This window comes from Peromyscus leucopus, chromosome 15 (genome assembly GCF_004664715.2).
Source record: "Peromyscus leucopus breed LL Stock chromosome 15, UCI_PerLeu_2.1, whole genome shotgun sequence".
Lineage (NCBI taxonomy): Eukaryota > Metazoa > Chordata > Mammalia > Rodentia > Cricetidae > Peromyscus > Peromyscus leucopus.
The window spans coordinates 62,087,653-62,112,318 of record NC_051076.1 but is presented as its reverse complement, the minus strand read 5'-3'; the positions used below and the strand labels follow the sequence as shown (position 1 = coordinate 62,112,318).

Genomic DNA, 24,666 nt, shown 5'->3' with positions numbered 1-24,666 from the left:
CACATGGTCATAGAGGGGCAAAGTGGTCTTTTACTAGTCGCCCTTAGGAATAAATCTAACTCATCTGGGTAGAGAAGTGAATTCAAAATTACATTTAAAATTCACATACTGTGCTGGCTTTTTGGAGCCCCACTACCTATGGTAGGGCACCTTGCACAGCCTAGATGCAGGGGAAGTGGCTGGGACCTGCCTCAGCTGAATGTACCAGGCTTTGCTGACTCCCCAGGGGATACCTTACCTTTTCGGAGAAGGGGATGGAGGGTGGGGCTGGGGGGTAAGAATGGGGAAGAGGGAGGAGGAATGAGAGGGAGCTCTGTGGTTGGTATGCAAAATGAATAAAAAATTTCTTAATAAATAAAATGCAATAAAACATTCCCTTAGTGGTTACCCTCAGACAAAATCTTATGCCTGCCTCATAAAATACCAGGTGATGTAAGATCTAAATTAAATTAAATAGCACACTTTCTTTGACAGACTATAGGTTTCTTAGTAAGTTCATTCCAGCCAGCAACATGTATAAAATTTGACAGTACTTAAAGCCACAGACAGCTTTCTCAGGAGTCTTTTAGTCAAGCACATCAGACAAGGTGCTTTGGGAGATGATAGTATTGACAGGCCCAGCATTCTAGTTCTACTAACAGACAAGCAGAAATTAGTTGTTTACTTAGCAATGTGGTGCCTGTGCATCTCCAAGTCTCTGATGGACAGACTACAGCATGAGGATAATGGACAGACTACAGCATGGGGATAATGGACAGACTATAGCATGGGGATGATGGACAGACTACAGCATGGGGATGATGGACAGACTACAGCATGGGGATGATGGACAGACTACAGCATGAGGATGATGGACAGACTACAGCATGGGGATGATGGACAGACTACAGCATGGGGATGATGGAGACTACAGCATGAGAATGATGGACAGACTACAGCATGAGGATGATGGACAGACTACAGCATGGGGATGATGGACAGACTACAGCATGGGGATGATGGAGACTACAGCATGAGAATGATGGACAGACTACAGCATGAGGATGATGGACAGACTCCACAGCATGAGGATGATGGACAGACTCCACAGCATGGGGATGATGGAGACTACATCATGGGGATGATGGACAGACTACATCATGGGGATGATGGACAGACTACAGCATGGGGATGATGGACAGACTACAGCATGGGGATGATGGAGACTACAGCATGGGGATGATGGACAGATGGGGATGGACAGACTACACATGGGGATGATGGACAGACTACATCATGGGGATGATGGACAGACTACAGCATGGGGATGATGGACAGACTACAGCATGGGGATGATGGACAGACTACAGCATGGGGATGATGGAGACTACAGCATGGGGATGATAGACAGACTCTACAGCATGGGGATGATGGACAGACTCTATAGCATAAGGATGATGAACAGACTACATCATGGGGATGATGGACAGACTACAGCATAAGGATGATGGACAGAATACAGCATGAGGATGATGGACAGACTACAGCATGGGGATGATGGAGACTACAGCATGGGGATGATGGACAGACTCCACAGCATGGGGATGATGGACAGACTACAGCATGGGGATGATGGACAGACTACAGCATGAGGATGATGGACAGACTCTACAGCATAAGAATGATGGACAGACTCCAGCATGTGTATGATGGACAGACTACAGACTACAGAATGTGCATGATGGACAGACAACATGGGGATGTCTTAAAGAAGAGAAACCACCTTCACCAAGACACGGTTATCTGTGAGCAACACACAGAAATTTCTGGAACCAACTTGTGGGGCCCTTACTAATTTCCCCTGATGACTCCCTGCTACATGAAAAATACTTTTATCATCATTCTGGCTCAGTGCAATGAAGCCTGACACACTCTACCAGGTCTGCCCTGTGTCTTTCATCTCATATCCATCAGCACCAGCAGAAACTCTAAGTATGAAGCCAGGAACCTGTGTGTCAGTCACTCTTCAGGTGTTTTAATACCTTTTAAGTAGAAGAGCTCCTCTGTTACAAACATAAAGTGTAGCTATCTGGGAAAAACCTTGACTACCCTAAGTAAAGAAGGGAGGATTGAAGTGCTTGGTATGGAATCCAGAAAAAAAAAAGCTTTCCAACAATAGACACAAAGACAGACTTCTTACAGGAGGTAAGAACATGAAGATCAGGCACCTACAGACAGATCAGCAGTAACACACAGAAAAGGAGACATTTGTTTAGTTGCTGGAGCAACACAGACAACCCCAGTCATCAGGAGAATTCATCAGCCCACATTCAATGTAGCTGCAACTTCCTGACTTGATTCTTTTCCAGAGCTGAATGAATGAATGCACGGAGCACATTCTGCTGAAAGAGACCGCTCTACAGACTGGTAAGACTACAATCATCCAAGGGAACTGCAGCAGTCACACACTTCAAGAGACTAGCATAGACAATTTCATGCAACACATTTATGTTTCAAATGCCAGCAGCATGTCATCTGACTGCAAGGATAACAGACTGTCAAATTTTGATTTAAGAGACAAGAAAATCCTTACAGTACTGATCTCACTACATCACTAAGCTATGGCCAGAATGGGCGAGCAACCCTACTTCCTTAACACTAACCTAAATTATAAGGAGACAATGTCAGTATCAAACTAGTTGCTGTGGCTTCCTTTCTAAGGCCAGTGTGCCAAATCTCAGTCATGAACAAGCTATGAATGGGCTCAATAAGATGCACAAAAATACAGTTTCAGTTCCCAACCACTACCAGACAGAATCCCTTAAGGAGGATTACAAGGAAATAACTGTATGCTAACAACAGGTCAGCTTTCCTCAGTGTCCTTGACCCTCTCGGGGCTCCTGGATAATCACCTTGGCCTATGTGACATTTTCTTCTGTGTAAGAAAGTAGATTCAGGACTGGGAAATCAGATTAGTCAGTAAAGCATCTGCTGTACAAGCATGAGGACCTGAGTTCCAGCCCCAGAATCCACACTTAAAATCTAGGTGTGGAGGCACACTTGCAATCCCAGCACAGAGAGGGCAGGCAAGAGCATCCCCAGGGCTCACTAGCTAGCTAGCCTGGCTCACTTGGTAAGCTCCAGGCCAATGAGAACCTGTCCCCAAATAAAATAAAGTTCAAGGTACATAACACCTGAGGAATCATACTCGAGGTTGCTCTCTGACTTCCTTGCATATGTACATGTGCACACAGCTGTACACGTAACTGTCAGGTCCAGTTAGACAAGAACCAGCATTCCTCAGGTACTTGTGAAGTCTATTCCTCTCTACCAAGGAGTCCATTTCCTCATCGTCAGGAGAAAGAACAAATGGCTATTTGTGGTGACTGTTAGCTTATCACAAGTACCTGTTGCACATTTCCGAGTCCATGCTGGCATCCTGGCTGTTCTTACCCCACCCCTTACCCTAAACTCCCCCAGCTCACAGGCATCACGCTCACCAGCCCCTCGTTTCTCCTTATAACCCCGCTATTTAGGCTACGTGCTTCCCTTTGTCTCCCTCTCTTAGTCCTCTCTCGGGCCTTCTCTTGGTCTCTTTGACCCACACTTTCTTTGTCTCCCTCTCTCATTCTGCTCTGCTCCTGTTTCTCTCCTGACCACACCCAGTCTACTGGCATGTTCAGTCTACTACTTTCTCCCTCTTCTCTGGACTCTTCGAGATGCCTCTAGCTGTTCTCTCCCTCATCTCTAAAATCTTCTGCTTAACCATACTTCGGAGCAGTGATGTTGTCAGTTTATACAATACCCCCACAGAAGCCCACCCAAAAAACATACATATACAAACACACATACATATATACACACATGCATACATACATGCATACAGAGAGAAGGAGAGGTTTATCTGCTGTCTGTTATGTGTGTGCACCGGGAAAGTGTATAAGTTTGTTCAGACCTCCAAAGAGTCATCAGTTCTTGGGGCTATTTCAGATTTTTAAATATACCTGTGACCATAAAGGAAGAAGGCAAACAGGAAGTTGAAAAGAGAGCTTGTGATGCTCGGATGCATGCCTTTGTCGTTGGTAAATAATAGAATAATAACCACGGGGATTTGCTCTCTGTATTTCTGTACTCCTGGAGAGATAGAAAGGACCCCAGGTAACACAAACAGGCATTCTGAGATGAGCAGACAGCCCCCCAGAGCTGCATTTGTTTAGCGTGTACTCAGATCTCTAAGCTCCCTTCGGGCTTGAAAATTCTCCACTCCTCTGATCTTGTTGTTTTGAGCAGAGACTAAGCCTTTGAAATTTCATGCTAAATTTTGGTGATTAAGGTTTTGTTGGAGGAGGAAAATGATGCCCACAAAAAAAGCATATGCTTTTGTAAAAGATTAGCTGTTGAGAGCCATGGCTGCCAAGCCAAAGAGTAAGGGCTAATTCTCAGATCATTCTAGTTTGGAAGGCAAGGGAGACAGCTCTGTGGAGAGCCAAGTGCAGAGCCAGGAGGGGCTGCAGGCAGGCTCCAATAGTCTGAAGTTCAGGGCATTCATATCTACAGGCAATTAAACAGACGATGTATAAAGGGTAGGGATGGGGGTATATAAGACGGGAAAGAAGGAAGAAGGGAGGGAGAGAGGGAGGCTGGGAGGAAGGAAGGGAGGAGGGGGCATCAGGTGGGAAGAGGAGGGAAGGGGAGGGCTTCAGAAGAGAGGAAGTGTAAGAATTTCTGCTCAGTCCACAATATCGGCAGCAGTCTCGTCTCACGGGAGGGATAAGAACTCCACAGAGTCATTGTCTGTGAGTCCCTAGCTAAAGGACTTCCCTCACCAGGACCTTTCACATTGGAAGTGAATTAATATCAAAGGAGGCCTCGGTAAGTACCATGCATCCAGCTCCCCACTCTCTTCCCTGCCTCTCGCCTGGAAATCTGAGAGCCTGGCTGCAGGTTCTTGCTGTGAAATACCACCCCCTCCCCATGGCAGAAAGCTAAAGGAACAGACTCCCACTTCTGTCTTAGGGGCTCTGAAGCCTCTCTTCAGAGATCCTGCCAAGCAGGCTGTCTCTGGTGCTGGAGTTGCAGCTCTCTTTGGAGCCCTGTGCTGTTGCTTCTCTGTCTGTCTTTTATGGAGTTAATAGCTCTCCTGAGGAACTCCTTTCTCCCAGTTATCTGTCTCAACATCATCTCCACACCCATGCCCCCAGTCCCCACAACTACCCCTGGGGGGGAAAAAAAAAAAGACAAGTCTGGGGAAGGAAAGGTAAGGAACAAAAGACAAAAGGAAGAGGTAGAGAGGAAGGGGGAACAAGAAAAGAAGGAATGGAGCAGGGAAAGGAAGGGAGAGGAAGGAAGGAGCACGCATAGACACAGCATCTAGAAGTTAAGGCAGAATCATTTTGAGCCGTGTCTTGCCTTCTGCTCTGCCTACACAACAGATCCACAGAAGCGGGAGGGTCTGGCCTCTGGCTCCATCCATTAACACCTGCCAGCAGCTCAGGACATGGTTACCTCCCAGGCTTTGATGGATCATTATCTCTGCTTCCACACAGAGAATTGTTTTATGGTACCAAGAATTACAACAAAGCTTTTAGAAAATCTGGCAATCAGACCGGGGTCAGGTTGCTGACCTCAGGCATCAAGGAAGTGCTGGCTGACAATACTGAGTTCTAATTCAGCCTCCCAGCCCAGCATCATTGACTTTGAGTGTGGAGAAGGTCTCTGTTGGTCTCACTTCCAAGTTATCAAAAACACTGAAGTTATGAACTGGGGTCACTAGAGGTTGATGGCTTAGTCTTTTTGTTTGCAACTTTTTTTTGCAGATCCGGTCAAAGTTACACATGAGTTCATACCAAAGGATTGTGAACTATCCTTGGGGATCAAATACAAATGCAAGTTTAGTGAACTGAGCCATAATTTATAAGTATTTTTTGACCCATTCAAAATATTGTGTGTATATGTGTATGCACTTGTGTGCAGGTTCCCATGGAAACCAGAAGAGCACATCAGATAGTTACTGACATAGGTCACCTAACATTGGTGCTGGGAACTAAAGCTGAGTTCTCTGGTAAAACAGTCAGTGCCCTTAACTGTTGAGCTATCTCTCTCCAGTCACTCTGCACCAACTTTTACTTAGCATTAAGTTTTCTAAAAATGTGGATATGAGGTAAAGACTTAGTGTGAAAAGTTTACTTGTACATTGGTACGATTATTGCAATGGAAAGGATCAGGTCTCTCTGCCCAGCCATCTGTAGGCTCAAAAATGCACAAGGTGTGGAGAGATGACTGATGGGTATGGCTGTTTGCTCACAACCATGAGTTCCTGGATTAGAATCCCCAGCAGTCACATAAGAAGTCAGACGTGGCCAACCATAGCTGTTATCCAGCAGGCCACATAAAATAAATCACAGAAGTTACATTTGATCTCTTAAACTCATTTTCAAAAGGTTATGCAAGATTATTACCAAGCAGGTACGACTTCTTGTCACCTAAATAAAGGACAATACCACAACAGCCTGGGACTATGGATTGGGATACAGCTCAGTTGAGTGCAGCTCAGTGTTTACCTAACATGCACAGAGCCCTGAGTTCCATCCCCAGCACTGAATCAATGGGGCATCATGGCACACACCTATAATCCGAGCACTAGGGATGCTGAACCAGGAAGATCAGAAGTTCAAAGTCATCTGCAGCTATATTAGTAAATCTGGAGCCAGCATGGGCTCCAAAAAGAAAGACATACATCAGACAGGAAGGAGGGAAGGGAAAAACAATTCTGAAAGTATTCACTTGGTCCTAAGGCATGCTGGGAATTGTACATGGTCTAGGGATATGGATAAATGACTACAAATATGTGTCCAATAGAAACTCCTCATCTAAGTAAGTTGACCAGATTCATAAGCCAATGACTACAATCAATCTCCCTGACTCAAGGCGTGACACTTAGTGAGGCTCAATGGAGTCATTCTTAGGATGCTCAGCAACTGAGATATAAAAAATTATTTCCTTTATACAGTGTTATATAGCGATTTCCTTTGAAGTCTAGCATTGCATCCTGGAGAGAAGCTCTTCAGACTAACAGATTTGTAAAGGTAGGCTCACTAAGATCAGGTAGTAAACAACCCACAAGTCTCAGGAAATCCCTAAAACTTATCACATGTACAAATGTCTCCCCTCTGTTCCCCCTCCCACTTTCCCTAGGTTAAGTAATCAGTAAGGTCAGCTGAAGAGGGGAGACTCTCCCATCTGTGGAGCTCCCTGGAAGCCATGTAGAGAGCTCCAGGATAAAGAGTCTACGAGTCATCATCCATGTTGGGGTGTGGGCTTTCTGAGATATAGATGCCTTAGAGTAGTCTGTGCCCTTGTAATTAGCCCTTCACCCATACTCCTATGAATAACACCAATGAACTCAATGGCTCACCAAGCTGGACTTCAGTGGTATTATTACTTGGTCGTTGACTCTCTACATGGAATGAATAGACATGTCATGTCTCCCCGGGAAGTGCCACATAACACAAAGTATAAACATAAAATATTAGAACTTAGATGATCTGGATAATTTTTTTAACTTAAAGTATAGCAAATTTAACTTTACTAATCAAGATTTTTCATTTATAGAATATAAACTGAGAACTTGTGCATTTTAGTCATGTAACTGTTATGTTTATCCACACGTTTAATCAATGTGCTCATTAGGTGTGTGTATATATATAATAAATATAGACACAGATTCTCGATTTGATCAGCTGTACTGTTAATATCTAGGTAGTTAATATTAACAATGGCTAAGCCATTAACTTTTCTAAAGGATCAATTTGTACCTTGTCATGGAAAATGGTGAATCTCATTCAAGTGAGAAGCCTGAATGCGCTATTCAATTTTACATGAATCCTCTCAGATAATTAGTTTGAAAAAAAAAAAGTACCACAAGGCATCTTATCATTTTCTCTTCCTCCCTGGAACATGGTGTGTGTGTGTGTGTGTGTGTGTGTGTGTGTGTGTGTGTGTGTGGTGTGTGTGTAATTTCTGGCAGTAGGTCTCATGTACCCCAGGCTGACCTCAAATTTTCCACGTAGAAGAGGAATGACCTTGAGCTTAGGATCCTCGTGCCTCCATGCCTCTATTAATTAGCATGCTGGACTGCTGGTGTGCCCGACACACATGAGGTTTGCAGTACTTGGGATGGCACCCAGGGCTTTGAGCATGCTAGGTGGCCACTGCCTGCAGTGCCAGCCCAGTATCTAGTTTCTGAGTGTCTTTTGACCTCTCTTGATGGTGACAGCATTCAATGCCTGCCGCCTCGGTGTCTAGCCTTGGGCTTCCCAGAGTCTCTGCACTCCTGAAAGCTCTTCCTGGTCTGTTTTTATACACCTTCATCTGGGTCATGGGCACCTTTCCAAGAAGGATCAGAACCAGGCAGCTTTAGAGACAGACAGCAAAGGCAGGGCAGAGGTATGACCCGCCACGATCATGGGCTCTTGCTTCTGACCACTGTGCAATCATCATGAATCAGGGGCCTTTTCTCACCACAGAAGTACCAGCTGAATTCTGAGGAGCTTTGAGAAACCCAGAGGACACTGGGTCCATTTAATTGAATGTAGCCCTGTATTGTTTCTGTTTGAAACTCTCTCTCTCTCTCTCTTCTTCTCTCTCTCTCTCTCTGTGTGTGTGTGTGTGTGTGTGTGTGTGTGTGGTGTGAGCGTGCTGGTATACTTATTTCTCCATCTTTTCCTCTGTCCGACTTATTTCTTCCTTCTTCTCTGTTGTTTTCTTTTGATCCAGAATCATTGCTTACCCCTCGAGTTTGAGAGCCACTCAGCCATCCATTTTTTCCCCTTTTTTGAATCATACATCCACAGTGCCCGACTGATATCCATACCCAGTCAAAGTGAGGGTGAACTCCTCTGCTCAGCCTTCACAGCCCATACTTTGGCCCCTGTGACCTTCATCTGTATAGTTCCCTGCAGAACTTACCAGAACCCTGAAGGGAACATCACTGAATTTTCTAGACAAAACAAAACAACTGTCTTTTCAAAACTAACCCTGTTTGGGGGTGGGGTGATAACTCAGTCAGTTATTAAAGGATAAGCAGGAGGTAGTGAGAACCCTGGGACCCACATAAAAAATTCATCAGGTATGTCTGTCACCCCAGTGTATAAGGCAGAGACAGGGGGATCCCCCAGAGCTTGTCAGCTTGGCTGAATCGATGATCTTGGGTGACTGTCTCAAAATATAATGTGAAAAGTAATAGAGGAACACGCTGGTATACATGCACATGTTCATAATCCACACAAACACTTCCATATACCACACCCACACCACACCACTGCATACAAAGCACAAGTGAATAAAATTAAATGGCTTTTGTAATGACTAAAGGCTGTCATCTGGCCGCTACATGCATGTACACACACTTGCAAGCATGGCCCCCACGTGCATAAAAATACTTTATTAAATGAGTAAATATTTAACAGCTATAATTTGCCATGAGTGAAAACCTTTCCAGACTTCTGTGCCCAGCAATCTCCTTTACAGACATTCAGTAAGGTTCTAAAGAGCGATGCTGGATTGAGCACAGGACACCATCAGCAGTGATCTGTCCGCCAGCTCCCTTGCAGGTGTCAAGGCAGGAAGGCACCTCCAGAGGAGAACAGAGGCCTGGATGCTTGGCTTTGTCTCCTCTCTCTGAGTTAAAACCTCCCTCTCCGCACAATGGCAGGCTCCCCAGGCCCTTCAGGGCTCCTTGAGAAAGTGTTTAAACCTAAAATACCATTTGTGATCTGTTTTCCATCAGAGGGGGGGGAAAAAAAAGGTCTGATGCTGGGGTTAGCTCCATGGGAAACTATGACTGCAAGTTGGATCTTTAAGAATTAAATCCAATTGAAAATGCATTAAAAGCTATTTAAAGAAATCTTCCCTGAGCCCTTTGTTAGGTGGAGAATCCTTCTAGAAGAGAGAAGAGCAGCCACCGATGTGTCTTTTACACAGCTGGACTCCTCACAAACAGGACTTTCTCAAGAGGAGGTATGGGGGGAGGTGACAGCAAAGGGGGAGGGCTGTGGCTCTTCCTGAGACACTCCCAGAGAAGTTACCCCAGTAATGCCCCCTACTCATCCCCTTTACACAGAATCCTCCCACGGCACCTCACCACGGTGCAGAGAAAGGCTTGTACAAGGGAGAACACACTATCTGCATTGATGGGCTCCAAACTGAAAAGGCCCTTCCTGCTTCGAGAGAAGCCATTGTACAATGACCACTGAAGCTATGGGACCAGGCCCTGTAGCATCCCAGGAGTCACCCACACATCGCCATAGCAACAAAGGGGAGCCAGAAAACCCCTTACTTTGAAAGTAGGCAATAGAGATGTGCGCATCACAGACACAAGCAACACACACTTGCAGGAAGAAAGACCTGCTGCTTGGAGTCAGGTGACCTGGGCCAAGTTACTTAATCTTCTAGTCTCAGCTTCTTCACTGGTATAATGAGGATGCTATTCTACCTCCTTATTTAGACATAATGGAATGATCATTTATTTTTATAATGCGTGCATATGTATACACACGTATGTTGTGCACACGTGTAGAGGCCGGAGGCTGGTGTTGGGTGTCTTCCTTAATAGCTCTCTACGTTAGTTTTGTTTTATTTATTATTAATACTGTATGTACATGCATGCTGTGGGAGACGTGTGTGCCGTGCATTTAGAAGATAGCACATAACTTTGTAAAGTTGATTCTCTCCTTTCAGCTTTCCATGGGTTTCAGGAGTGGATCTCAGGTCCTCAGATTAGTGAGCCAATCTCCTTAATGTGCCAAGCCATCTGCAGACCCTCCATATTTTCTGAGATAGTGTCTCTCACTGAACCTGGACCACATGAACTTGGTAGGCATGGCTGGCCAGCAAGCCCTGAAGCCTCGCTGTGTCTGCCTCTCCAGTGCTGGGACTGTGGCCGTTTCCAGAGAGTTTCTAGGGGATCCTCATGTTTGTGTGACCTAGTGAGCCATTTTGATAGACTCCTCATAAAATAAAATCAGTTATTGTTGAAATAGCCCCATTTGGCGTCTGAGGAGATGGCTCAGCCCTTAAAAGTAGTTACTGCTCTTCCAGAGAACTCAAGTGTGGTTCCCAGCACCCATATTGGATGGTTCACAATTATCTGTAACTCCAGCCCCTGGAATCTATACCTTCTTCTGACCCCATGGGTACCCACAAACATATAGTATATACTAACACAGGCACAAAAACCTCCACACAAATAACATAAAAGGTGTGTGTGTGTGAGTGTGTGTGTGTGTGTGTGTGTGTGTGTGTGTGTGTGTGTCACTAGCCACTTTCTTCCCTTCCCAGACAACAGTGTTCGGTGCAGATCAAGGCTACTTTATCCTCAACCAAGCACTGAGTCTTTTCTTTTAGTCAGAACACACCTGGTCTATAACAAAGACTATTCTCAACCAAATAACCAAATGACAAGGAGGTAAACTAACTTCATTTACAGCTCAGTTTAACACTTAAAACTAACCCTAATTCTAGAATTCCGTGTTGTTCAGCATCATGTCTAAGGTAGCAGCAGCATGCCCCCATAGAGGATTAGACCCTAATTAGATGCAGGCTTTCTATATTAACCAGGACCCTGGTGCTTCAGCCTGGTTAAGTTACAGGGACTCCCAATCATGCATTTTATCTTCTGGCGTGCATACATAGGTGCCCAGTAAATGTTACCTTTGGTGATAATAAAACAAAAGCCAAACTTTCAAAAGCTGAGCTATCCAAAAGGCCATTGTCTACATTCCAGAGAGCCCGTTTTCCCAAGTCAGCAGCCGCTGAGGGGGCTGGCCAGGGCCAATTCCCAGGGTTGGCGCATTCCTGGGGCCTGGCACGATGCCACTGCAACCCTGCTTCCTCTTTCTCTTTATGTAGTGGAAAACTTTTTTTTTTCTACTTAGACCCCTCCAAGTTGTCCTCCGCTCCTCCCCCAGTAAAGTAAAGGGAGGTAGTTAGATGGGAAACGTTCTTCGGGTCCTTCCCCCCAAACCCATCTATCTCCCACTGCTCCAAGTTGGCAGAGCACAGAGCAACTGAAAACAGCCGGCAAACAAAGAGGCGCTTCACAGCCCAGTCCGCCAGTCTGATTCCACAGGGGCCCTGGAAGAAAGACTCAGCAGGACCCGGGGCACAGCCAGACATTGTGCATGTGCTTGGAAGACCATAGGCACTGTTGGAAGACTCTGGAATAAAACTGCCTGTTATAAATAGTCACTGGCAAGAATTCAGCTATGAGGGCAGAAGCCCAAAAGTTCCAGAAAAAAAAAAAATACAATGTTCCATATTAAAAGGGCTGGCATAATCATTAATAGGGAACTCCCGAGCAACTGGGGTAAGAAGAAAGGAATTCTGGGCTTGGCAAGAGACAACCTGTAGCGAGGAACCGGAGTGGACATTTCTGGCTGAGGGCGTTCTGGTTATGCCATTCTCTTTCTTAAAGACCATATATGTATATTTAAAAAGCAAAGGGGAAAAAAACCTGCCTTTTCTGAATTCCCCCTTCTATATGCAGGCAAAGAGAGCCTCCACCTTGTGTTCACAATACAGAGAACAGGGCATTCAAGGCTCAGTGCTGCATGTGCTGGAAGTTACTTCCCTTGCTTCTTCCCCTTGGCCATGGAGGGAGAGACAACTATGTCTGTTTATACATGAGTATGGAGGCTCAGAGAAGGCAGGCAAGATGGCCAGGCTCATACAGGCAGAGGGATGCATGTCCAATGTTGGTGGGTTCTCCAGGCAAGCATGTCTGTACAAGATATTTATTCCTTCATTTAATTCTTATTGTATGTTCATGCTGATGTGTGTGGATGTACATGTGGTGTTTGCGATGCATGTGTGTGCACATGCCTGTGGAGTCCGGGGGCAACCTAGGTTGTCAATCCTCAGATGCCATCAACCTTTGTGGAGACAAGGTTTCTTATTACCCTGGGAGTCACCAAGTAGGCTAGGCTGGCCTGCCAGTGAGCCCCAGGGATCAGCCTGTCTCCGCCTCCCTATTATCCCTGGGATTACAAGCATCTGTCACCACACCTGGCTTTTTACGTGGTTGCTGGGGATCTGAGCTTGCTCAAGAAGGGCTTTAACCACACTGCCATCTCCCTAGCCCAGGAATTCGGAATCCTAATGAAGTGACCAATCGAACAGGTCACCCCGTGGTACAGCCAGTGACAGCCACAGGTACACAGCTCTGCACCAGGCATCATCACCATCCGGGACCTGCAGGGAAAAGACCATATCCTAGGTGCTTAGGACCTGGGTTCTGCAGAGGTCTCGTCAGGATCGAGTTCAGGCAAACAGCCCAAGGTACCAGGTTGAAAAGCCGCACACAGAAACTCACTCCAAACACCGTATTAAAAATGGACTATTGGGTGTGGTGGTGCCTGCCTTCAACTGCAGCACACACTCAGGAAGCAGAGGCAGCCTTTGATCCCAGCACTCAGCTACAGGTGGGCAGATCTCTCTCTCTCTGTTCAAGACCAACCTGTTCTACACAGTGAGTTCTAGAACAGTCAGGGCTGCATAGTGAGACCCTGTCTCAAAAAAAACAAATGAATGAGCACACAAAGGGGATGGGGCTAGGGAGATGATCACTCAGGAGGCAAAGAACTGGCAAGTTCTGGGTAGGAGTAGGAGACTTGGGTAAAAAGTAAGGCGGGGCATCGCTGCCCCTGAGGAAGACCAACGCTGCCCATCTTGTTTCCACAGCTAACTGGGCATGCTCACACACACACACATACCTTACACACCACACACCTACACACACACCACGCACCGCACACACATATACACACACCACAACACACACACACACACACACACACACACACACACACACACACACACACAAACCACATGCACATACGCATACATCTATCCATGCTTGGTTTTCTTCTCCACCCAGGTTCACTCTCTTAGCCCTCCTGAATGAATCCACCTCCCACACTTCCCCTCCTCATGCTGGCCCAGGGTGGTACCAGGGCACCTGTCATTCTGACTTCCAGATGGGCTCGGCCAATGGCAGAAGAGGGAAGATGAGGGCTGACATTCTGATCTGCTGCTAGGAACACCCCTGGCACAGGTCCCTCCACCTGAGGTGGTGTTTACCAAGCCTCAGGCCTCAGGCGACTAGGTCGGCACAGTTATTGCCGGGGAGGGGGGGGAGGGCGGGGGATGGCGATGGCTTCTATTCGATGCAGGATCCTGTGGTTCCTGATGGTTCACCTCCTCTTTTGCCTCCTGTCACCTGACCTGAGTGCCCCATGTTTCCCTCCCAAGCGACAGAACACTGACAAAAACACCAGTGTGACCCCTAGACTGGGGGTTTCCTCGGATCCTGCTAAAGGATGAGAAATACCTCACGTGCATATCTCCTCCCTCCCTCTTCCCCTTCTCCATCCCTTATCTCTCTCTCCCCCCTCCTGCTCTCCCTCCCTCCCTTCCTGCTTCTCTCTCTTTCTCCCCATCTCTGCTTCCCTCCCTCCCTCCCTCCTTGTCGAATTCACCCAGCAGGCTCCAGGGCCCATCCTATCTGGCCCAGAAGATCCTCGACAGCCCCTTACCACCCCAGGGCCTGCCCTGTCCACATCACCGCCTCCCGTGCTCACAGGGCCAGCTGGGACACCACAGGAGGAAAACAGAGTGACAGCAGGAGCTTCCTCCCAGGGCGACTCGCTGATGTCTGCGAGCGCTTCTGTGCCACGACGGTGCCCACTCACACTGGGTTCCTGCCAGGCCTCTGAGCTATTCTACCTCCAAAGATGGCAGGCCTCCGACAAAAGCTTCCCTTGTAAAAAGCCAAGAGCCCCCAAGCTCCTCACAGCGCCAGCTCTGACAGATGGATCCCAGAATTCACCAGACCAAATGATTTTATTTCCCTCAACACAGCCATGTGCGTAAAGCAGTCTGTGAATTAACTGCATTAGGAAATCTACCAGGTTGAAGACAGCCACTTAAAACCAAGGACCGGAGAGGTGCCGAAAGGCAGAAGGTGGGAGAACCTCGGAGGCACCTTCAGAGTGGACAATTATGATCCATTAAGCCTCATTAAGGAATGGAAATTTATGAGGAGGAAACATCTGGAATGACCGACAATGTAAAGGAACCAGGAGAAACTTCCATTGGGGCTTATAGAAGGGATCCCAGACCAAAGAGAACTGTAAAACTGGTCCACGGGCAGGAGACTCGCTCTGCTCATCTGGCATTAACTGGAATGTTCACATATGATGCCCCTGGATTGGCTCTCGAAATAATCATTGAAATTGGGCTGGAGAAGAGGGCCGTGAACAAAACTGGCAGAGAGATCATGAATACTGGCTAAGCGGGGCCAAGGCAGTATAACCTGGGACCCCTGTGGGTGTTTCATAAACATTAATGGATGATAAACGGCAGCCCAGGGAGGGAAGTTAGTGTGTAACAGCTGAGATCCTGAAGACGACACCGATACACGTAGAGCTGGTACACCTTCCACAGATAAGGCATTGCCGGTGAAGAATTCCAATAATACAGCTGTGCGATGCATCAAGAGACGGGAGAGAAGGATGTTAGACAAAGGATAAACAGTGCTGGCCAGAGGGGAGAGCGGAAACGTGGGAAAACGGTTCAGGGTTACAGCCGAGCTTATCTACGGCCTACAAACTTCCACGGCATAAACCAAGCACATCAGAGGCAGCTTTTAAAGGCTCTGTGGCTTTCTCAGTAAACTTTTGCTACAGGGAGTGCAGGAACGCCACAGATTAAATTCAGGCCGGTATGGTAAAGAGAAATGCGAGAGTCCTTCTCTTTGTGCTAAGAACTTTTTATCAATGAAAGCAGAAAGGTAACTTCTTTCTGATTTCTGAGAAAGAAAGAGAGGGAGGGAGCGAGTGAGAGGGGTGGGGTGGGGTGGGGGTGTGCACAGATGCTTGCAGAGGCCATATGTCAGCCTCAAGTGTCATCCCTCAGGATATGTCCACCTGACTTTTGAGATAGGGTCTCTCATTGGCCTGGAACTCGCTGATTAGGATACGCTGGTCAGCCAGGGAGCCCCAGGAATCCACCTGCCTCTACCTCCCAAGGGCTAGGGTTACAAATCTGTGCCACTGTGCCTGGCTCTTTTTTACTTGGGCTCTACACACTGAACTCAGGCCCGTAGGCTTGTGTGGTAAGCACTTGACCAAGGATGCCTTCTGAGCTCTGTAAATGCTGTTGTTTGGTCTGCTGCATGCATCCTGCTGGGACTGGGACCTCTGAATAAGCTAAACTGTTACACAGATTAGCAGAAATCCCGCTTTGCATTTCTCCACTCTCATGCTATGACACTTCACCCACCAGGTGCTCTCAATTCCTGTGACCGCAGATGAAGAAAAGGCACACAGGAAGAGAGTCTCACTGCTGGTATACAGGACATCAGAAAACAATCCCATGGGATGAGCACCCTGGAAATGAGGATATAGGAGGCACATCCTGAAAACAGGCCTCAGGAGGAACACTCCAAAACAATAAGTGGGAAGAATATCCTGAAAACAAGCACGCCGAAAGGATGCCCCAGAGCCTGGGGGGTTTGAGGATCTGCTCCCAAAGAGACTGATCAACACGCTACCTGTTGTTATCGACAAAGAACTGGAGAGCCTGCCATGAAAATGGTACAGGGCTGCCATAGGGAAATGTAAGAAACTCAGTTGCCATGGAAACTCGGAGGCTCTGATAATGCTGGTTATTGAAAGATGGTGAGACACCAGGAAGATGACAAGCAGATCTCAGTGCCATAAGGAAACAGGGAGCATGCCAAGCAAACATCTCCACCCACTTGTCCTTATTCCTGCCGAGGAAGCAGGATAATCCCCCACCTCATCAATAACACAGCATCTGCACATGCTTTCAAAACAGTCTAGTTTCTATTTTGATTTACTCATCTCAGAGACTCCAAGGATGCAGAGAACCACAATATCAGATACTGACAGGCAGCACTCACTGCTCTAGCTAAATACAGTTGATGATGGAGGTCAGGGACTAAAGGGCATCTGTCCCATGTCCCCAGAGGGAAAGGGGTCCAAGGACAGATGCTCTGGGAAGCACTCAGTGCAGTCAAACTACCACACCATTCTTGAGTCACAGATGCCCTGGAGAATTTTATGATACCATATGGATTTTCCCCATAAAAATGTACAAATACACATTAGTATAAAGTATTTCAGCCAATTCAAAGACTTGGGAGTCATTGGCAGCCAGCTGAACCGCCTGATGAACTCCAAGCCAGTAGAGACTTTGTCTCAAAAGCAAAATGGATGATACCTAGGGGATGCTGCTACTATTGTTCACTGGCCTCTGCGCGCGTGTGCGCACGCACACGCACACACACACACACACACCACACTCACATGCACACAATGCACCTGCACACAGGAATGTGTGTACACACTACATGCACATAGAACATACATGGCAACATCATCCTTGCATGAGAATAAGTAGTAAGTCATCTTCTCTTTCCAACCATCACAAACAGCAACAGTATCTCTCCATACCCAGGATCCCATGCTAATGTTTCTGGAGATCATGGACAGATAGCTGCCTATGGACAAGCTCAAACCCACGTTCATCACACTAAGCATACTCCATGTGTAAGGCTTTAGGAGCACAAATGTGGATAAGCCATGGCCTGTGTTCTCTAAGAAGTTATTCTTTAGCTCCCTCAGGGGTGATCTGCTCCCAGGGGCAGGGACAGCTGGTCATGTCTGGAGGCTGATTTGGTAACCACAACCAGAAGAGATATTACGAGCATCTGATAAGTAAAAGGCTAGACATATTGATAAGCTGGTAGAGTATCTTCCTAGCATACATCAAACCCTGGATTCCATCCCTAGCACTGTATATAAACCCAGGACTTGAGGATGGAAGCAGAATCAGAAACACAAAGTCATTCTACATAGTGACTGTTCTAGCTTCATTCAGCTGCTGTGATAACACATTCCAACCAAAGGCAATTTAGGGGGAGAGAGGGTTCACGCCAACTTAAAAATTTACAGTCTATCATTGAAGGACCTCGGGGAAGGAACTCAAGCAAGAACCTGAAGCAGAAACCAGGAAGGAACACTGCTTACTAGCTAAATCACTCAGGCTTATGCTAACCTAGCTTTCTTACAAATCCCAGGATCACCTGCCCAGGGAATGGTGCCACCCACAGTGGGCTGGGCCCTTTTACATCAATTAATAATCAAGACAACCAACCCCCTATGAACATGCCCACAAGTCAACCTGAGCTGGGCAATCCTTCGAATGAGACTCCCTTCTCAGGTGACTCTAGGCTGTGTCAAGTGGATAGTTAAAGCTAATTAGACAGCAAGTTGAGGCTAGCCTGGCCTGCATAAGACGCTGCCTCAAAAACACTGGGTGAGGGCATTTTCATGGGAGCCTTTGAAGATGTAGTCATTGTGTCAGTCTGCTGAGAGGAACGGAAGGGGAAGCCTCTTTCAGAGAAAGCCTAAACCACTATGAAGGAAAACCCTCCTGGAAGCCACCAAGGGCTAGTGGTGAGTTAAACAAGAGCATCCCCTCTGGAAGTGGTAAATTCTGCGGGTTCTCCTCTCCCTCCCCCAGTCAGCAGTCCAGCCAAAAGTCTACTTAGTTCTCAAATAGGATTATCAGGCTAGAACCCTGCTGGACCTAGCCAGGAAGGACAGCTACCTATGAGCTGAGTGTGCTCCACCTCTTCCCAGTTACTCCCCTCTGGGCAATAATTCCTCAAGTAAATGCATGCATTTTACCTAAAATGGGGCTTGGTTCTAAGGGAGTCTCTCTGTGCCACTTCCCTGCCAGAAAGAGCTTTAGAGTAAGCAGAACAGACCCAAACTGAAATTTCAGCTCTACCACTCACCAGTCCCATGGTTTCGAGGAAGCTGGGGCATGCACCAAGCTGCAGATTTCTCATTTGTAAACTAAGATCAACTAGAATTCTTACCTTAAAGAGTTGTATTAGCCAACTATTTCCATATAAAGCATGGAGTGGAGTATCTGGCATGTATTAAACTTCAATAAATTTCTGCTACTATTATAAGGGAGGGAAACCATTGTGGTCTAACCTCAATGTGTGATTTGCCAACCAAACACCCAGAGCTGCCAGCTAAGGTAGTTCTGGTGTTAGACTCCACCCACCCCCACTGCTGACAGGCCTGTGCCTGCTGCCTGGACCTTCTGATCCCCACTCCCTGTCCTCAGCACCGCTGTTACTGTAAGCCTCAAGCTCTCTATCCTTCTTGGGTTCTGCTCTAGACCCTTCAAGATCTATAGCAACTAGTTGTCCTAAGTGCACCCTCCTAGTCCTCCATCTTCTGACTTTTGGCCTTTGCCCCACATCTACCCCCAGTACCCGGACAACCCATACTGACGGAAGGCAGGTGGACGCAGTTCTACATTTTCAAGGCCTGGTGTACACAATGGGGAACAAGATGTCCTGCCTCAAACCAGGCATAAAGTGAGGACCAGCTAACACCAGAGGTAACCCTTAGACTTGCACATGTGCTTTTGTGTATACACACACACACACACACACACACACACACACACACACTTAAACAACAAAAAAAGATTGCTATTGAAATGTGCACTGGTTCTTAAAAAAAAAAAAAAAGGAGCATTCAGGGGCTGGAGAAATGACTCAGTTGTTAAAAGCACTTGCCGCTCTCTTAGAGGACCCACATTCCATTTCTAACACCCACATCAGGAGGCTCCCCGCTGGCTGTAACTCCAGCTCCGGGGACCTGACATCCTCTTCCAGCCTGCATGGGCACTATACCCATGTACTCGAAGTCCTACACAGACATCCACGCAGCACGTACCAGTTTAAAAATACATCTAAAAACCAAAACCCAGTCTTCTCTTCCACTGGATGCTACTGTGACTCCAAGTGTCAAATGTCCAGGCACTTGGGAAGGAGCCTCACAAATCAAAAAGCACAGCACGAGGCCAGGCTTGCCCTGATCAAAAGGCGTCCCACAGAGGGCTGAGAAGTGTCTGGACAAAAAGAGGCTGCGCATTCTGAGGAGGTTTTGTTATCACCAAAAAGACTGCTGCGCATATCTGGCTGCCTGCTGTCCTGTCCCCACCTGCCTTCCTGTCCAGGCCTTACTTCCCACTTGGGAACCTACATTTTTTTTCATTTCCCTGTCACTTAATGCCATTTTATCCTGTAAAGTAAAATCATCAACATCAAAGACTAAAGTTTGTGACTGTGGACATGTGTGAGATCTCCCTCTTCCCACCGCTCCCTTTCTCTCCCATACATATACACAGTTATATGTACACACACCACACAAGTATACACACACCACACACACTTCAAAACCCCTCTGTGCCTAGTCCTTCAAGCTGACACTAAGGGACATAAACTGTTTTTTCTTCTTTGTTTTTCTTTATCTGCACGACATGTTTCTTTATTCTATGGTTGCTCCAGTCCAAAAAAAAAAAAAAAATACCTAAAAACCATTGCAAGAGAGGTATAATTTCTGCCTCAACACTTCGTGATTTGACTAAGTAAAATAAAAAGGGTACTAAAGTTAACAGCACCTTATTCATAGGGTCCATGAGGAAATTTCTCCTGAGACGTCTAAATGAAGGAATCACCGCTGGGTCCCCTAACTCAGACATTTTGTTCATAAAGGTGATGGCACTGGAGTCTTGAGCTGTAAAGACTCTATCTATGTGTCCTTGTCACCCACCTAGTTTCCCCAAGGGACATCTCTTCCTGGGCTAACATTTAGTGAAAGATAAAGAACAGATGAGAGATGGAGACCTGTGCTCTTGGCCTGGTGCTATCCTCCTGGTTAACTTTAGGAAAAGCAGGTAACTTCTCTGGGTCTTAACTATTTCTTCTACTAGGCAAAAGACTAGCTAACACATCCCTAGTTTACCATTCTGTGATTCCAAAGAGTTTTACAGGACGGGGAAGACGGCTCAGTTGGTTTGACTTGCAAGCATGAGGACCTGAGTTCCTTTGCCAGAATGCATGTAGGGAGAAAAACAAATAAACAAACAAAACGCACCAGGCTCGCCAGAACAAGTTTACAATCCCCATGCTGGGGTGGCAAAGGTAGGCAGACCCTTGGGACGTGTTGGGCAGCCAGTGTAACCTACTTGGTGAATTCCAGGCCAGGGAGAGGCCTCCTCTGGAAACACAGAGGGGAGCCAGCAAGACAGCACATTTGGTAAAGGGCCTGGTGCAGCACGAGCTGGAGGACCTGAGCCTGATCCCCAGAACCCATGCAACAAGCTGTCCCTAGTGGTGCATGCCTGTGATCCCAGAGCTGGGGAGGCAGACAGGTGGGTCTCTAGGGCTGGCTGGCCAGCCAGACTCATCTGTTTAAAGGAAGTCCAGGCCAATGAGAGACCAGGTCTCAAAAATCAGGGTGGTTGCCAACAGGATAGCTCAGTGGATAAAGGCACCAAACCTGCCACCAAGCCTGATGACCTGAGTTTGATCCACATAATAGAAGGAGAGAACTGACTCCAGAGAATTGTCCCCTACCTCCACATACATGCCTTGCCATGTGAATATGTGCACATGCACAAAATAAATAACTATACATGTCTTTCTGTTTAGCAACAGCATCCATGGAATTCCGCTCTTCTGGTTCCCATTCTGAATTGACCAAAGGCCTTTTATTAAGGACTGGTACTATCAAGTATTGAGAAATGGTAGCTTCACATGTTTGCCTTTACGGGATCATTGTATATTAGTTGAGAATGGAAGCAGAAACAGGTGGCTCTGGGGACCAGTCAACCAGGATGCTATTTCTGGATTCAAAGAATCCTTTTTTGAACGGTTCCCATCATACCATATGGCTGTTGCTGTCTCTGTCTCTGCCTAAGCCAAGGCAGACAGACCAGACTGGCATGTCAACGCTCATGAAGATTTTCTCCTGCAAAAGAGGCTGTGAAAATACCCCTGTATCACTAGTTTTCCCAGAAGTGGAAAAGGGAATGGGCATGTACCTCATCTACCCATTTTCTACGCAGATATCACAAGACCTAGTGTCTGAGGTGTGGTTGCATCCACAGAGAAGAACACTTAGAACATTACCAATGACCATAGCCTAGAAGAGCATGCTGGTCAACGCTAAGCCCACAGGTTCTGGGTCACACGGATGAATTTGACATAAGACTGCTTTGCAAATCCTCTTCTCAGCACCCAGAACCTCACTCATGAAAAGCTGTAAAGGGAAGTGGCCATGATCACAGGAAAAATAACAAAGTCTGTAGATTTAAAAAACAAACCAAAACTGGACTCAGCAGAGTTGGAGAGGCATGACTGATAAAGCAGTTCATCAACTGTGTGGAGTGGGAGAGGTGAACATAAATATTCAGGTGTGTGTGCATATGTGTATGCATATGTATATGTATATGTATATGTGTATATGTATGTATATGTATATAAGTGTAGGTCAGCAGGGAATCTTGGTGTCACTCCTCAGGTACCACTGGCCACCTCGGTGTTTGAGGAAGAGTCACTCACAAGCCTGGAACTGACCAATTAAGCTAGGCCAGCTGTCCAAACAGCCTTGGAGGTCACCTGCCTCCACTTCCCAGCACTGCCGTCATACCTGGCTTTTTTTTTAAACATGTGTACTTGGAACAGAATTCGGGTGCTCAGGCTCCTTAACCCCCAGCAGATGTTTTACCAGCCATGTTCCATGTACCCGTCTCCAGGCCGGTTGTTAGGAGCACAGCACATTCCTGTTACTCACACAAAAGAGGGGACCAGGAGAAATCCTAGTTTCCCTAATGAGCAAAGTGCCCTAAGCTGCTGCCTTCATCCAGTTACTTGCTGTGCTCGCATACACCACGGAACAGAAGAGGTGACTTACTTACGTCGATCTAGAGCCTGTGGAAAAGAAGCCTAGCTTCTGAGCACAGTGGCTTAACCTGTCTCTTTGAGCTAACCAGATTCTCACACCCAAAGGGAATCCCAACCAGGCTGTTCAGAATGATGTCCACTGGGCCAGCAAGAGGGTTCCACTGGTTAAAAAGTGCTTGCCAAGCAACCGTAAACAACATGGAGCCCATATACCAAGCAAGGTATGGTGTGCTCATCTGAAATTCCAGGACTGCTACAGCAAGATGGGATGTGGAGACGGGATAACCACTGGGGAGTTCCGGGGCCAGCTAGCCCAGAGTACGCAGCACAGCAGCCCAAACAAGAGAGATTTTTGCCTCAATTAGGTCGAAGGCAAACTCCTGAAAACAGTTCTCTGATCTGCACATGAATTTGCCACATTCACACACACACACATGCACATCATATGCACACATGCTAAATACAGTTTCTAGAAAGAATAATGTCCAGCAGAGTAAGAACTCTCAGAAAGTAATGTGATGTGGAATGGAATGAGTCTACAGCCCAGAAGCTCTCCACCACTTTCTTGGCTCTTCAACATTCAAGTTGTTTGGAAGTTTTGTTCAGTTTACGCCCATAGTTAACTACATGAAGGAGCAGCTACACATAAGCCTGGCATTTGGACCCGAGGCACAGGCACATTTTTGTATAGGCTAATGTCTATTTCAGCCAGAATTAATGTAATTATATGTACTGTTGACAGATTATGACATTCACCTATTAAGACACTGTACAAACATTCCAATAATTTGCTGGCTTTTGAGTTTGTAAAAAATAAATGAGCCCAAATCCCAACGGATGCTGCTAATGTGGTAAATGGAATCAGGGTTTTAGGAGCTGGGCGTTCAGGAAATAACAGTCAAAGAATAACGTATTTGAAGCCAAAACACATACAGTGGTCAGTGAATATTAGCACTTACCACAAGACTGCTGTCCAGAGAGAGTCTTTTGCCAAAGTCCCTTTTACACAGCTGCCTCTTCCCCTCCATGGGTGAGTGATGTATTTTCCTTTGCAATTTATAAGAATCCCCCGTCTGTCTCCACGGCCACTGCAAAAAGTGAACATGTGTTTTGTGATCAAGCACAGTGTTTAAACTTTTCATTTTGCAACGTTCCTCCCAGAAACTAGGGCCAAAAGAGCAACCAGACCCAAACAGTAAGTCTAGACCTCGACCTCTCAGCTCACAGGACTTCTCTTGGTGGCACACACTTGAGTCATCTTTCTGGAGGAGCTTGTATGTTTCATAGGTTGTGTCTGCAGAGTCAAGGAATGGACTGGCATGTTAAATCAGCAGACTGTGGCCAAGAGCAAATGGTCTACATCACACCACACTTGTTCTATACCTGTCCTCTTCCCACTGCCAGAAAAAAAATTCTATTTCTTTGCACACAGGTGCTGTCTGCAAATCCCATGAGCTCAAACCCAGAAAAAAACCACACTCCATAACCAAGAATTACTGAGCCTTAGGCCCAACAAGGAGAACCCCAAACTTGCACATTATTGTCAATATTTCATTGTCAAAATGTCATGTAAGGAGCTGGAGAGATGGCTCAGTGATCAGGAGCTCTTATTGCTCTTGTAGTATTGGATTGGAAAATCAGTTCCCAGCACCCATATCTGGCAGCTTACAACCACATATAACTTTGACTCCATGGGATCTGATGCCCTCTTCTGGCCCCCATGAGCAACTGCACTCATATGCAAATACCACCACACAGACATATCATTTTCAAATTAAAATAAGCCTTTAAAGACATCATTTAAAATTTTTGAGCATTAGAAGGTCCAT

General features: G+C 46.5%; 1 protein-coding gene across 1 annotated transcript in view; it reads right to left on the bottom strand.

The window, feature by feature from the left end:
• Nckap5 (NCK associated protein 5) overlaps window positions 1-24,666 on the bottom strand; it is an 841,775-nt gene that overhangs the window by 771,558 nt on the left and 45,551 nt on the right. Inside the window, 1 exon segment of the mRNA XM_028874923.2 lies at window positions 23,797-23,925. Within this exon segment, the coding sequence (XP_028730756.1) occupies window positions 23,797-23,865 (69 nt within the window). The 5' untranslated portion in view covers window positions 23,866-23,925.